The 15,759-nt window shown below is 37.4% G+C and overlaps 1 protein-coding gene across 1 annotated transcript in view; it reads left to right on the top strand.

The window, feature by feature from the left end:
- The window catches only part of LOC133657125 (exportin-5), a 41,800-nt gene that overhangs the window by 24,855 nt on the left and 1,186 nt on the right, over window positions 1-15,759 (top strand). Inside the window, exons 17-32 of the mRNA XM_062058073.1 lie at window positions 2,093-2,134; window positions 2,218-2,307; window positions 2,395-2,594; window positions 2,663-2,765; window positions 2,842-3,023; window positions 3,109-3,209; window positions 6,628-6,724; window positions 6,809-6,945; window positions 8,245-8,342; window positions 8,418-8,464; window positions 8,536-8,642; window positions 12,116-12,175; window positions 13,615-13,709; window positions 13,796-13,903; window positions 15,254-15,391; window positions 15,464-15,628. Coding sequence (XP_061914057.1) covers window positions 2,093-2,134; window positions 2,218-2,307; window positions 2,395-2,594; window positions 2,663-2,765; window positions 2,842-3,023; window positions 3,109-3,209; window positions 6,628-6,724; window positions 6,809-6,945; window positions 8,245-8,342; window positions 8,418-8,464; window positions 8,536-8,642; window positions 12,116-12,175; window positions 13,615-13,709; window positions 13,796-13,903; window positions 15,254-15,391; window positions 15,464-15,628 — 1,770 coding nt within the window. The remainder of the gene's footprint in view (window positions 1-2,092; window positions 2,135-2,217; window positions 2,308-2,394; window positions 2,595-2,662; window positions 2,766-2,841; window positions 3,024-3,108; window positions 3,210-6,627; window positions 6,725-6,808; window positions 6,946-8,244; window positions 8,343-8,417; window positions 8,465-8,535; window positions 8,643-12,115; window positions 12,176-13,614; window positions 13,710-13,795; window positions 13,904-15,253; window positions 15,392-15,463; window positions 15,629-15,759) is intronic.

Raw genomic sequence — 15,759 nt, 5'->3', positions numbered from 1 at the left:
AAACAAAAGTTAAAAAAGGGAGATGTCATGTATATGTACACTACCGTTTAAAAGTTTGGGGTCACCCAAACAATTTTGTGGAATAGCCTTCATTTCTAAGAACAAGAATAGACTGTCGAGTTTCAGATGAAAGTTCTCTTTTTCTGGACATTTTGAGCGTTTAATTGACCCCACAAATGTGATGCTCCAGAAACTCAATCTGCTCAAAGGAAGGTCAGTTTTGTAGCTTCTGTAACGAGCTAAACTGTTTTCAGATGTGTGAACATGATTACACAAGGGTTTTCTAATCATCAATTAGCCTTCTGAGCCAATGAGCAAACACATTGTACCATTAGAACACTGGAGTGATAGTTTCTGGAAATGGGCCTCTATACACCTATGTAGATATTGCACCAAAAACCAGACATTTGCAGCTAGAATAGTCATTTACCACATTAGCAATGTATAGAGTGTATTTCTTTAAAGTTAAGACTAGTTTAAAGTGCTTTTCCTTCAAAAATAAGGACATTTCAATGTGACCCCAAACTTTTGAACGGTAGTGTATGTGCTGCGGTTGCTTTAAGAACGTTGCGACAGCTGCCGTAAAGGAGGTGCGTTGCTAGCCTGGTTGCTATGTTTCCGGTTGGTCGTAAAAGTGTTCGTCATGTGTTTGTACCCTGCTCAAATCTCTCAGTAAAGTTATTCATTGGATTATACCTTTTGTTTTGAACTTTATTACACCTTGGAGCGATTTTTCCGGTGCATTGTTTTTCCTGCTTTCCCTATCTGCGCCTAATGACTGAGCTACGTGACGTGATTTCTTTTTTTTTTTTTTTTTTTTTTTTTTTTAAATGTCCTGCCCAGCTTCTCGGGCAAATCATATAGCAGATGTAGATGCCCATATCGGCTGTTCAGATTTACTTTACAAAAGAGAAGTGTAGGATACTTCTCTTGTTGCCTTACTTGTATTTTGACTTTATTAAATGTATTTATATTATTATTTGGTGCAGCCGGGCCGGAGCAGGAGGGGATAGAAAGAGAGAAAAAGGAAGACAGAGGGGGGAATTGTGGGGACAAGAGGGGGATTAGACAGAGAGACAAAAACAACAACAGCAAACACAACAACAACAACAACAGAGCAACATCAGCAAATACGACATGTACAAATATGATGGTAAAAGTAATAGCAAATAAGCAGTTAGCGAAAATTAAAAAAAAAAAAAAAAATACAGAAATGACAATGAGCATTATTACACTAAAAATGGAGCAATATGAATACCAATAGAAATAGTGCTATTGATAATAAACAATACCAGTACTTTACCTTTATTATCAACAATACAATTGTTCAAATGCAACAATACATATACGTAATGATAACTTGAGATACGAAAGAATGCAGAAAAATGGAGGGGAAGAAAGAGAAGCAACCTTAACCTTGTAGATTGTTATAGTAACAATAGGTTAAGCTTTGTCAGTGTGCCATGTGTTATACCCAGTTTCACGTGACGTGATTTCTTGTGATGTCCCATGGGGCATTTCTGGTCGGGACAGGATTCGTTCCCAGCGATTCGAATAAAGAACCAACTCTTTTTCTTTACTATAGTGGTCTTGATAACGGGTACCGGTTCTCAAAAAGGGATTCGAGTCCGAGGACTCGGTTCTTTTCTTATCGAACAACCGGGAAAACCGGTTTCGAGTATCATCCCTAAATACAACCACACCTCATTTACATCATCACACAAAGGCAATACATGCTCTTGTTCACATCTGTCATTATTTGTAAAAACAACCATGCTTTTAACAGACACACCTCACATTTTATAACAAAATGCTCTCATGGATAAATATAATACACATTAAGTTGATGTGTCAAATAATGTATAACACATATGGTCACATAGGGAAGTTGATTAGAGCCAGATTGAGGTATCATGTTTTTTGTTTTGTAGGACGTGTCTTATTTTAGGCGCGGCGTTTGTGATGCATTTATCAAATAGAATGGAGGCTTTGGAAGTGAAATATGTATTATCCCACTAACAATGATAAACTTTGAGTATTGAATATCATTTATGCAAGAGTTTAACCTTTTCTCATCCTTGTGTTTCTGCAGCTGTTTGAAATCGTTACATTTGAGCCTGTGCAGGAAAATAAGGCAGGTCTCCAACGGAAAATAATTTTTTTTTTCTGAACTTCCACAACCAAGGCCAAACATTTTTTTGTCTTCTTCCTACACAGGCGCCACGCACCCGAGCTGTAAATAACCTGAGGAGGCACGCCTGTTCTTCAATCATCAAGATTTGCCGAGATTACCCACAATTTTTTTCGGTAATGGATGCCATTGGAAGCATCACAGTTTATGGCAACTATAAGGACAAATATGTTTATTCATTTGTTTTCCTGCCATTCTTGCAGCCTTGTTTCGACATGTTTTATAATCGCATAAAGGAGATGTTCGCCAGCGACGGCCTTCTGACTTTCATGGAGAAAAGTGCACTGATGGAGTCTCTGGTGCTCATCAGTAACGAGTTTAAGGACTTTGAGAAGCAGAAGGCTTTTATAGACGAACTGTTGGCCCCTGTGATGGCAGAATGGACCTCAGACGCGATGAAGGAGTAAGTTGTTTGCTTCTTTTTTAGCATTTGATGTAACGCCACTACTTTACATGTATTTCACCTTAAAGGGTGGTTTGCAACCCCGCTGCGTACATGTCCTTTGCTGGAGCGGATCAGGTGGTCAGTGAGCAGCGCACAGAGGTTGACACAGCCGGCCTCAACAGGGGGAGGGTAAGCATACGGGACAGAAAATAAATACTCCATCCCAACAAGAGCATTGATTGAGTTTTTGCCGTCATTCTCTCAGCTGGGCTTCTGTTTGAACGCGATGTTGGGTGTGGCGAAGCGGGCGCGCTGGCCTGCAGACCTGGAGGCCGCCAAATCTGGAGGCTTTGTAGTGGGTTACACTTCATCAGAAGCCCCCATTTTTAGAAACTCCTGTGCTGCCCAGTTTTTAGCCTTTCTGCCTAATCTGCTGGCTTTTGTCAGGTATGCAAATGGCACACTTTACTTCCCCTATTTGACCTAGTTTTTTGCTTGCTCATTATTTTCTTTTGCTACCATCTCTACACAGAACTCAAAACAGTTTGTTTATGCCAGAGAACAGAGCTCGTCTCAGTGAGACGTTCACCAGAGTGCATGAGCTGATGGACGGAGAGAGAAATCTGGTTCTTGGTAAGCGTTTTCTATTTCTACTACTTCTTAAGGGACAATACTATAGAAATGTCAGCCTGCTTGGATGAAAGGCAAACAAACTCAACAGTCTAGTTGCAATAGATTTAAATGCCCTGATAACACAATGACCTGGATGATTGACAATCTCCATAGACAATGCGACCATAGAAATTAAACTTGGATACAAAGTACTTTAGAGCAGTCACCATAAGGGTTGTACAGCAGTATAACTTTACTATCCACTGAGAATGACTCGATACTAGGGTTGTGACAAGATTTTGTGTTACAAGAGCTCGCGAGATCACAATGTAATGATATTTCTCCCTTATGAAAAAGATGTCTTGCAGGCAGAACAGAGTCATTATTTTTTTAATAGAAGCATATTTGTCTGGTTGTGAGTGTCATTATGTGCTTTGGATATACTACTAATCGAGAGTGCGCAAAAGGGCTGGCTCCGATAAAACAATATCAATATATATTGCGATAGACATGTCATCGATACCATTAAAAAAATGTGTTTGATAAAACGATGAATATGTACAGTACAGGCCAAAAGTTTGGACACACCTTGTCATTCAATGCGTTTTTTTTTAAATTTTCATGACAATTTACATTGTAGATTGTCACTTAAAGCAGCAAAACTATGAATGTACACATGTGGAGTTATGTACTTAACAAAAAAAGGTGAAATAACTGAGAACATGTTTTATATTCTAGTTTATTCAAAATAGCCACCCTTTGCTCCGATTACTGCTTTGGACACTCTTTGCATTCTCGGGATGAGCTTCAAAAGGAAGTCACCTGAAATGGTTTTTACTTCCCAGGTGCGCTTGAAGCTCATCAAGAGAATGCCAAGAGTGTGCAAAGCAGTAATCATAGAATATAAAACATGTTTTCAGTTATTTCACCTTTTTTTGTTAAGTACATAACTCCACATGTGTTCATTCATAGTTATGATGCCTTCAGTGACAATCTACACTGTAAATAGTCATGAAAATTAAGGAAACTCATTGAATGAGGAGAAGGTGTGTCCAAACTTTTGGCCTGTACTGTATATATATTTTTTGGTCTGAAGAAACCAGAAGTTACGAAGCAAGGTTGGTTGCATGAACAAAGGCACTCGCGCTCTGGTAATCAAGCAAAACAGAAAGTGATCACTGTGCAACGGGTAGCAATAATCACGTAGCAGTATCTAGTTTGGTTGCGCCATCTTGTTGTTAATTTTCTGCGTGGAGTGAGAAGGGAAACTAAAAATGAGTGCTGCAGAGAAAGAATAATTTGTTGATAAAACAGGAAATGTCACATAGACAGTATGGCAGTTTTTTTGGAATTTTTAAAAACGGACTGTAGTTCTCATCTCTTTTCAACCCTTGTCTGTTCTCCAATCAGGTATACGGAAGCAACAAGGAGGAACTAAAGTGGAACTAAATATAAAAAATGTGCTACTTTGAAATAATAGTAATTTGGTCCAAAAATATTTAACTAATAATTACTCCATAACATAAATTCCTTTACATACTTAAGTAACAATGATAGACCAAATTAAATGTTACACAGTCACAATTTTATGGCACGAAACCTGCAAAAAATAGTTATTTTCAGGTTTCTCTGTTTACATTTCCACGCGTTGCACTATTTTGTTACACTTTGTTCAAAATTATATACATATTACATATTTTTGCACCTTCATTTTAAGAGGTAAATGCGTTCAATGTGATTTAGAATTTTTTTAGATTGAGTGTTTTCCATGGTGGTGTTGACAATTCCTTTCTTTTCTGCCCTGATGACTGAATAGATTATAATCAGAGTAAGGTTACATTTAAAACTTCTTTTTTTTTTTTACATTTTAATATATTTTTCTCTTAGTCCCTATTTTTGATAGGTCATAATAATTATTGATATGGACCAATATAGCCCTAGTAAGCAAACAGAGCAAGCAAACATAGCTAGCCTCAGCATTGCCAGCCCCAAGGAGATTTCGCGGCCGCTCTTTTCATTTGAGTTCCAGAGCCAATATTCCGCGTGTATGTCCACGCAGGCTTAACTGCCACTCATGAAAGCCAAGACGAGACAGAAAAGCACTCAGGACACACTGGGATGCTTCTCTCAGCAACAAAACACCAGTCCAGAGATACGACAATACAGCCAAATCAGTGATACACTCATAACAGCTGCAATATCAGAAATGCAGTAGACCCCCGCAAAGCTCCTCAAAAAAGACACATTGGTACACCAACTTACAAGCTCAATTGGTTCCATGACCAAGCTCAAAACACTCCTATCTCAAATCTTTGTCGCCTATTGAAATTAATTTAATCGTTGCTTGCCCCCCCAAAAAACAACACAATTTTAACTTATAACATTGCCTTTAAAAAAAAAAGAACTTTCAGATAATATATATTCTTTATTAAAACAATACAATAGAATGTACTACAAACATCTACAGTAGTTTTATGACATAATGTTCTAGTGAACTGCCTTTACCTTAAGAGGCGGGCTTTTTTTCTTCCTTCTGGCTGCCTCCTTGCCATGTAACCAAAGGAATTTTTATTTCTGTTATTGTTGCACACAGATGTCTTTGAGTGACAGACCAAAGGTCATAGTTGACCGCCAAGGCTCCGTTTGATTGGGTGAAGTAGAGTCAAACATCCCTAGTGCTTATGTTGGATTGGTGAAACGGTCATGTGACCATGCCCGCTGGAAGAAGTATCTCTTAACGAGCCAAAATAATACGTCTTTGCAAGGTGTGGTCACTAGATTGTAAATAAATGTTTCAATAAATGTAGTGATCTGAATGAAACTCGATGAAATCAGAGTAAAATTTGCGAAAATATTTAAGGTAAAAAAGTATGTTGCATTACTTGAGGATGCCCCACAGGTACAGGTCTGGAATAGACTATCATCTTCGTCTTCCTCAGCAATGTATTGTAAAATTGTGTTTGCTTTCCTTTTATTATGCTGAAACACTGCCAAGCAGGACAGTAACCATTGAGAGAATGTCACAATTCTTGCTTCCCTTCAATGAAACGCAGCTCTCCCAGTGCCGGCAGCACTCATGCAGCCCCAGACTATGACGCTGCCATTGCCACCATGCATGACATTAGGCAGGATACAAGTATTTTGCTGCTACCGGTACTTGAATTGCCAGCTATTTAGACAACGTGTTGAACCATTCTCTGTAGATAGTAAATCTACACTGCTCAACAAGCTGCATGCTGACCACTTTTAAGTATGAAGTATGTCCAAGTTTCCTTTCTATAGTATTGTCCTTTGAGAAGGTATACTTAAAAAAAAAAACCCCACTGGTTGCTAAATGTGAGGCGTGTTCTTAATGATTTAAGTGAAATACTGTAATTTCCAGTCTAAGCCATCCATGAAGCAATTATGACCAAACTTCTCCATGTATTATGTTCTTCAGGTCTGGCCCAGCCTCTTCCCGATACTTATGACGCACACCCTTTAAAAACAAACCTAGAACGAATGCAGGGATTTTTCAGCCAAAATTATGACACCTGGTGAGTACAGCTTTCCCATCTAATCCTCCAGTTTTTATTCCATCTTGGATTGTGACTTCATTTTAACGTATTTCACTTTTGCAGCTTCCACCTCCTGGGAAATGCAGCGCTTTCCCTACAGCAGGACTTCTACAACATCGACGGGCTTTCAGAAAAAATAGCTGCCTCTGCTTTCTTCTCCCTCGAACACGTGCCAGATCACAGACTTCGCCCTGTGATTCATATCCTTTTTTTTTTGCTTTGTTGGAGCTTGTGAAAGGCTGATGATTCATTTGCACCGCACAATCTGAAGAGAGCCAAAGCAAGAGCTGTATCAACAAGATAAACGGTAGTTTTGCTTGGGAGGACACTGTCTATATGATGACAGACTTTTTAGTGCTGCCATATACTGTACTTGAAAGGGTGTATTTAACTTTATTGTCAAGTATTTACATTTATTCATTAGTTTATACTTTATTAGAATTGTCCCTCGTTTATCGCTGTTATTTGGTTCCGGATGTAACCGACCGCATAGTAGGAAAATATTGAATCACTATAACTAGCTAGTGAGAGCATGAAAAACATGTTTACAACTTTCTAAATATCTTTTTCAACAATATAAGCCCTCAGGACACAAAAACACCCTTTATTTATCTGCCTGAAGCTAAGCCAATCAGTGGCCACGATACTGAACAGTGTGCTTTGATTGGTTTGGTCTTCTCTAATGGCCAATGCTACTGTAGTATTGATATTTTTAGTTCATTTAGCCATTTTTACGCTTGAAAATCCTTAATTTAGGACCAAAAAAGTTCTAGAATATGCTGAAAAAAAATCTGCATTGGGGTGAAACTGCAAAAATTGAAGGTCGATTTTGCGAGGGACAACTGTATTGTTTATCTTTATTTATTAGTTTTTATTTAGCATAGTATCAAAAAAAGATATATTTATAAATGTATCTATGTGTGTATGTATATATATATATATATATATATATATATATGTATATGTATATGTGTATATATATATATATATATTTTTGTAGTTTTTAAATTTAGTGTAATTATAATTTTAATACCTACTTTTTATGGTATTTAAAAAAAGAGACTTCCAAAGGTTTTTTTGGGCGAGAATTCAAACATTTGTGATAAAACATATCAACCAAATCCTAACCAATTTGAACAAAATCTTCTCTCTCTCTCTCTCTATATATATATATATATATATATATATATATATATATATATATATATATATATATATATATATATATATATATATATATATACACATAGGGAGAGAGAGAGGAGGCAGGCTACATGGTGGCAGCAATTTAATTTCACAAAAACCATCTCAATGTGCATATTTAAATATGTACAGGTTAGTAGATCTTTCAAATTATGAATCAGTGATTAAGTTGTTGCCTCTACATTTAAATTTTGACAAAGGTCTACAATTGTGTTACCTTGTGCATGTGCACCTAATATTAAATATAATCATTTATCCTGAAAAGGATGTAAACACATTTCCTTAATCCATTGTACGAATGTTCCTAAAACAGATGGTACTGTCGTGTCCCGTGGAATATCACGACAGTCTCCTCTGCCCCCTGCTCGGCCCCCTGTTCAGCTACGTCCTTCAGGTATTGCCCTTTTTGAAATGAGTCATCACTGCATTTTTAAGTTTGCTCCTTCTCATGACCTGTCCGTTTGTCCAGAGTTTACACATGAAGTGGCAGGTCATTAACCAGAGGACTGCTGTCAAGTAAGTGTGTGTGCTACTTACTCAATAATGTAGGCAGCACACATGGTGGTTACATGATCGTTTTTGTTTAGTGGCGAGGAAGGAGAGGAGGTGGTGTGTCAGGAGAGTCAGGAGACTCAGGAGTTGCTGGAGGAGCAGCTGGCACGCCTTCTCACCAGGGAGGTGCTGGATTTCATCAGTACGTTTCTCTACTTCCCTTCTTTTTTTTTTTTTGCATGGTTAACATCAGCGACTATAAATAGTATAATTTGTCTCTAAAATTATTAGTACACCTCTGCATAACCTTGTATCTTTATCAACATTAACGAAAACAAAGATTATAGGTCAAATTACAACAAAAAATAACTCTATCATTGTGCACGGTGGCACAGGGGTTAGTGCTTGTGCCTCACAATACGAAGGTCCTGAGTAGCCCTGGGTTCTTCCTGTGTGGAGTTTGCATGTTCTCCCCGTGACTGCGTGGGTTCCCTCCGGGTACTCCGGCTTCCTCCCACCTCCAAAGACATGCACCTGGGGATAGGTTGATTGGCCCTAGTGTGTGAATGTGAGTGGGAATGTTGTCTGTCTATCTGTGTTGGACCTGCGATGAGGTGGCGACTTGTCCAGCGTGTACCCCGCCTTCCGCCCGAATGCAGCTGAGATAGGCTCCACAACCCCTGCGACCCCAAAAGGGACAAGCGGTAGAAAATGGATGGATGGATGGATTGTTGTTTTTCAGTCTGCAACAGAAAATATTTAAAGTACAACAATTTGCCTGAAATTTAAAGAAAATATCCTTATAAAAACTGACAGACTTGAACTATTTGATACTAAAAATATGATTAAATAAACTCAATAAATACAAAATTGTGATTGATCAGCAACATTATCTCAGAAGCACAATACATACAACACTTTCAGCTACTATACACAAATGAACAGGAAAATTTGTGCTGAATGTTTTAAAATCCAATTTAGAAAGTGAGGATTAATGGTTACAATAAGCATGTTTTGTTGTGGACAGCTTTTGGAAGCGGGGTTTGAAGGGCCACACACACACCAGTAGGGCCCGCCCCTCTATTTGTGAATTACATGTTCATGTAAATACTGTATTGACTGAATATAAGACTAACCTGAATATCAATCAATCAATCAATCAATCAATGTTTATTTATATAGCCCTAAATCACAAAAGTCTCAAAGGGCTGCACAAGCCACAACGACATCCTCGGCACAGAGCCCACACAAGGGACGTCGATAGGTTTCAACATCAGTAAAAGAACGACTCATATTTTACAATAATTTATGAAAAATGGAAAGAAAAGTTTACGGTATTCATGTATAAATCTCTACACCCCAAATATAAGACGACCTGTCTTTTCAGACCTTTTTTTGAGGAAATAAATCTTATAGTTGGGCAATTTGATCTAAGATAAGATCTATATCGTGAAAGATATTACAATATATTTTGTATGTAAATGATATTAGAACCATTTCAACACGTGTTACAAAGTCTCCTAATTTGGCATGTGTGGTTACATATAGCGTTATTCACAGTTGTATTATTTTCTCAAAACCATTATTACTCTATTTAAACAGCTTTCTACTCTAACATTGTTCTATTTACACGTCTTGTTAAAATGTAAAAAGCACTTATTCTTCTGTATCAGTAGTTGACCATAGTTTTGGGCTTTTCAATACGCAACATTAATTTTGGGTGATACTACATGCTATTGATCAAATACCAAGTAGTTACAGGGGCAGTTACAGATTTTTTTAAGATCATTGAATGGTTAATTTTTTTATCACAAATACAATTGGGCAAAAGCACAGGACATTACATTTTTGAATGATCTCCTTCTATTGGCTTTAATGTATTATCTATCCTTTAATTTTTGCCCTTAAAGTATTCCTGTTTCCAGTGCAAGTACCTATTTCCTGAGTTTGTAACCAAGAATAAAAATGACAAAATATTTTTTTTATAAGAAAAATGATCCAACCACTGTAGTATTGACCATATACAAAGTTCTATACTTCGTATCCTTACTGTCAATATTTTTAACCATCTGTCCACCTCTTTTTACTTTCAAGATCTCTATCTTAGCAGTTAGCATATCCTGATGTAGCATGTTTAGCTATTCCTCGTCCTCCAGCGATAATACTTGTAAGAAACGCATTATATTTGCCGCCATGGAGGCGAGGATGGCTGACTTAGAATTGGCTTTGCACTCTGGAGGGATATTAGCTGCTAGCAAGAATGTTCCAGTGTGTTGAGGACGCGTTTGTTTGCTTGTGGCTGTCAAATATAGGGGACACAGCTAGAATGTGTCATCAACATGCATTATCACGATATAACGATAGTATTAAAAGTAGAGATGTCCGATAATGGCTTTTTTGCCGATATTCCGATATTGTCCAACTCTTAATTACCGATTCCGATATCAACCGATACCGATATATACAGTCGTGGAATTAACACATTATTATGCCTAATTTTATTAACACATTATTATGCCTAATTTTGTTGTGATGCCCCGCTGGATGCATTAAACAATGTAACTTTACCATGAATTGATTAACGTGGACGCAGACTTAAACAAGTTGAAAAACGTATTCGGGTGTTACCATTTAGTGGTCAATTGTACGGAATATGTACTGTACTGTGCAATCTACTAATACAAGTTTCAATCAATCAATCAAAAACAAGGTTTTCCAAAATAAGAGAACAACTTCAACTCCAGTTATGGAAAAAAGTGCCATCTTGGCACTGCCGTATTTATTATTGAAGTCACAAAGTGCATTATTTTTTTTTAACATGCCTCAAAACAGCAGGGGTTTGGTGGTAGCGGGGGTGTATATTGTAGCGTCCCGGAAGAGTTAGTGCTGCAAGGGGTTCTGGGGATTTGTTCTGTTGTGTTTATGTTGTGTTACGGTGCGGATGTTCTCACGAAATGTGTTTGTCATTCTTGTTTGGTGTGGGTTCACAGTGTGGCGCATATTTGTAACCGTGTTAAAGTTGTTTATACGGTCACCCTCAGTGTGACCTGTATGGCTGTTGATCAAGTATGCATCGCATTCACTTATGTGTGTGTAAAAGCCGCATATATTATGTGCTGTTTGTATGGAGGAAAAGCGGACGTGACGACAGGTTGTAGATGACGCTAAAGGAGGTGCCTTTAAGGCACGCCCCCAAAATTGTTGTCCGGGTGGAAATCGGGAGAAATTTGGGAGAATGGTTGCCCCGGGAGATTTTCGGGAGGGGCACTGAAATTCGGGACTCTCCCGGGAAAATCGGGACGGTTGGCAAGTATACCTTACGTTCGTGTTTTACCGGATATGTACCGCTCCGTACAGCGGCGTTTTAAAAAGTCATTAATTTTACTTTTTGAAACAGATACCAATAATTTCCGATGTTACATTTTAAAGCATTTATCGGCCGATCGGACATCTCTAATTAAAAGTTTTGTCATTAACAAAATGTATACAATTTATATCGCACAACCCTAACTGGAATGTTGAGATTGACTCAGCAGCGCTTATGCTGATTTCCAGCAAGTATTGCAGTCCATTTTGCATACATTTGACACAACCGACTCATTCATTGATTATTATGCCTATGATTTTTGCAAATTTTGTGTGAGTGTAATAAATTTTGATTTTTGTCATTTCCAGCTGTAAGCTGTATTTCACGAAAACTGCCCGAACCCGCTCCAAATAAGGAAGAAATGGAAGGTAAGAATGGTATCTGGATCCAGGAAACTATTGTACTTTACCTTGCTGATTATATTATACATACAAGGTTCCTTTAGGGGACCTGTTTTTTTGTCCCCATACCGTCAGAGGTCCCCTAAAGGTGACTGTGTAAACAGAGCGATGTACCCATTAAGTAAGCATTGCCAGAACACACAGACACACACAATGTCACTAGCACTATGGTGCACTCAGTTTGAAATCTCAAAACTCCTTGACTTGAATAACCAGGTCACTACAATGAATGTTAATGAAAAATAAACGCTTACCTTGTTGGTTAATCTCTTGCTGTGCAGCCGAAGAAAGAGGGAGGAGGAGTCATTGTCGACAACACTGGATACTACCTGAACGTTTCAAACCAACACTGCTTTTTTTGACTGAATGCGGTGAAAAGGCTAACAAACACTTAAAAAGCTCACAAAGTAGCAATTAGCCCAGCAGCAAACAACAGCCCGGTTCTTCTGAGTGAATGCTCACAGAGATTTATAAGACCTCCAACTATTAATGTGCTGCTTGGCACAAAATGGCTGCACTGCAGGCATTTTGGATGAAAAATTTGAACGCTCAAGAAATGTTCGTACAATATAGCATACTGGTATTTTTTTATTTGGTCTGTGACTTGTAAATTAAAAAGCTCATGTGCGTGTCCGTAAAATCGAGGTTCCACTGTATATAGTACAAGATAAATATGTGTAATGCTTTTATTTGATATCTTTTAAATAACTATAGGGATGTCCGATAATTGCTTTTTGCCGATATCCGATATTCCGATATTCCGATATCGTGCAACTCTTTAATTACCGATACCGATATCAACCGATACCGATATCAACCGATATATGCAGTCGTGGAATTAACACATTATTATGCCTAATTTGGACAACCAGGTATGGTGAAGATAAGGTACTTTTAAAAAAAATTAGTAAAATAGGATAAATAAATTAAAAACATTTTCTTGAATAAAAAAGAAAGTACAACAATATAAAAACAGTTACATAGAAACTAGTAATGAATGAAAATTAGTAAAATTAACTGTTAAAGGTTAGTACTATTAGTGGACCAGCAGCATGCACAATCATGTGTGCTTACGGACTGTATCCCTTGCAGACTGTATTGATATATATTGATATATAATGTAGGAACCAGAATATTAATAACAGAAAGAAACAACCCTTTTGTGTGAATGAGTGTAAATGGGGGAGGGAGGTTTTTTGGGTTGGTGCACTAATTGTAAGTGTATCTTGTGTTTTTTATGTTGATTTAATAAAAAAAAATAAAATAAAAAAAAAACTGATACCGATAATAAAAAAACCAATACAGATAATTTCCGATATTACATTTTAACGCATATATCGACATCTCTAAATAACTACCATACTATATTCTAAGTGTGTGTGTTTCAATGTACCATTGCTGTGCAGAGGAAGATGGGATGATGGATGCTACGCCAGTGTCTTCTGCTGCATCGCCTACAGAGGAGTTAACAGAGCTGGGAAAAACCCTGATGAAGGATGAGGTCACGCTTATTCCTTTACATGTAAACACAAAAAAGAGAATATTCTTCGACCTTTAAAAGCTAAACTTTTTTTCTTCTTGACGCAGAACATCTACATGAGCCTGTTGTCTTTTTCCTTCACGTCGCTGTCATGGAAGGACGCCACGTACTGTCACCGCACGGCTTCCATCATCTGCTGGACACTTCTGCGCCAGGTAACGCAGTCCTAAGACATGTGTCCTACATTTGACATTTTTCTTTCAAAAGTGGCCCATCGCTCTTAGTAGAAATACTTAATAATAGCCACATTCACTTGAAAAAACGAATACCTCACCTTAAATAAAGGACTCCTTTTGTACAAACACCATTGATTTGATCATACAGTTATAATATTGCATATAGTGGTAAATTTAAACTATCAGAATGTTTTATTATGAACATACTATATGCATTAGGAATGTCAAAAATTAATTGCATTAATCATGTATATACACAGAATAATCACACAACTAATTTTGAGCGCACATGCTCTTTTACCCTAAAGTGGATGGTTACCTGAAAGACGGCCCAGGTTGTTATACGGTCAGTCAATATATACTATACAAAGACAAAATACATGCTGACTCGACTTAATATTAAACAAATATAAGCAAACAAATTACATGCACTCAAGAAAAACATTGAACACATTTTCCTGTATGACATTCTGACGATAAAATGCCATTTATGTCCAAATATTTGGGTCTTTTTTTAAAGTTAATTTAAATTATACAAGCTAGTAATAACCTGTGATTAATCTTGATTAATCTAAATGAATAAATAATAGGTGATTAATCTAATGTAAGAAAAAAACATTTGACAACACCTATATATATATATATCTCCATCCATCCATCCATTTTCTACCGCTTGTCCATTATATACACCTACATATAAGTATATATGTGTGTGTGTGTGTGTGCGTGTGTATAAGTTTATATCAAAACTTTTGAGTCTTTTTTAATGAGTTAAAAACATTTTTTATGATACAGTGAATAAAAAAATCTCATAGTTGGATATTATTTCTATAAATACAAGCCTCTCTAATAATAAAATGTATTTCATGGTACAGAAAATCACAATATTGACTTAAAAAATGTAATAAAATAAATAGTGCATATTGTTGAAATACTTTATACCCAGTAAGTATATAAGATAATGATGCGATTAAAATTAATATAAAAGTAATGTATAAAAATAAAGGCCTCATTGCTAATAAACATGTTGCAGGTAATCAAAATCTACTGGTATGATGTAATACTGTAATATAATAAATAATGGTATATATTTTATCATGTATACTGTAATATATAACAATGCACAAACAAAGGCCTCCTCTAATAAGTGCATGTTACTTTATACAGTTGAGTTAATAAAAGGTTTCTGGCCACTATTAGAAACAAAATTAAAGTGCAATTTGTCAACCACAATAATAAACATGTTTTAAATGTCGGGCTAGAATTATTATTATTGTTGAAAGTGTTTTCTTCTCAGGTCTTCAATCCGCCTGTTTGCTATCTGTGCAGGTGATTGGACGTAACATTCTTCCCGAGGCAGTCTCTTGGTTCTACGTCAGTGTTCTCAAGGCCCTGCAGGTTCACGGGCAGCACGAAGTCTGCAGCGCCAGCCTCTCTCAGCTGGCCATGCACATCTACGACAACCTGGTGAGCCTCACACAGACATCTTTCTGCTGACTCTCCTCGACAACGCCCACGTCTTCCTCTCCCCATCTTCAGCGCCCTCGTTACGCCGAGCTGAGATTAGTGATGAACCAGATCCCCAACATTAACACGGACTTTCTGGAGCTTTATGACCGCAGGCTGCTCGACCCGAATGCCCAAAAGGTGGCTGAGAAAAAGAGGAAAGACCAGTTCAAGAAGCTCATCGCAGGAACCGTTGGGGTAATGCCACACGACGGCCAGCGGGTGGCACTGTTGCCCCGGAGCTGTCACACTCAAGCATTCTTTCACATTCTGTGCTTACTCTGCAGAGTGATTCCAGGGTTTGTTGGACAAATTGTATGGCAATCAGC

The sequence above is a fragment of the Entelurus aequoreus genome, linkage group LG09 (genome assembly GCF_033978785.1).
Source record: "Entelurus aequoreus isolate RoL-2023_Sb linkage group LG09, RoL_Eaeq_v1.1, whole genome shotgun sequence".
NCBI lineage: Eukaryota > Metazoa > Chordata > Actinopteri > Syngnathiformes > Syngnathidae > Entelurus > Entelurus aequoreus.
The sequence above is the reverse complement of the archived record's forward strand: the minus strand, read 5'-3'. Positions and strand labels throughout refer to the sequence as shown.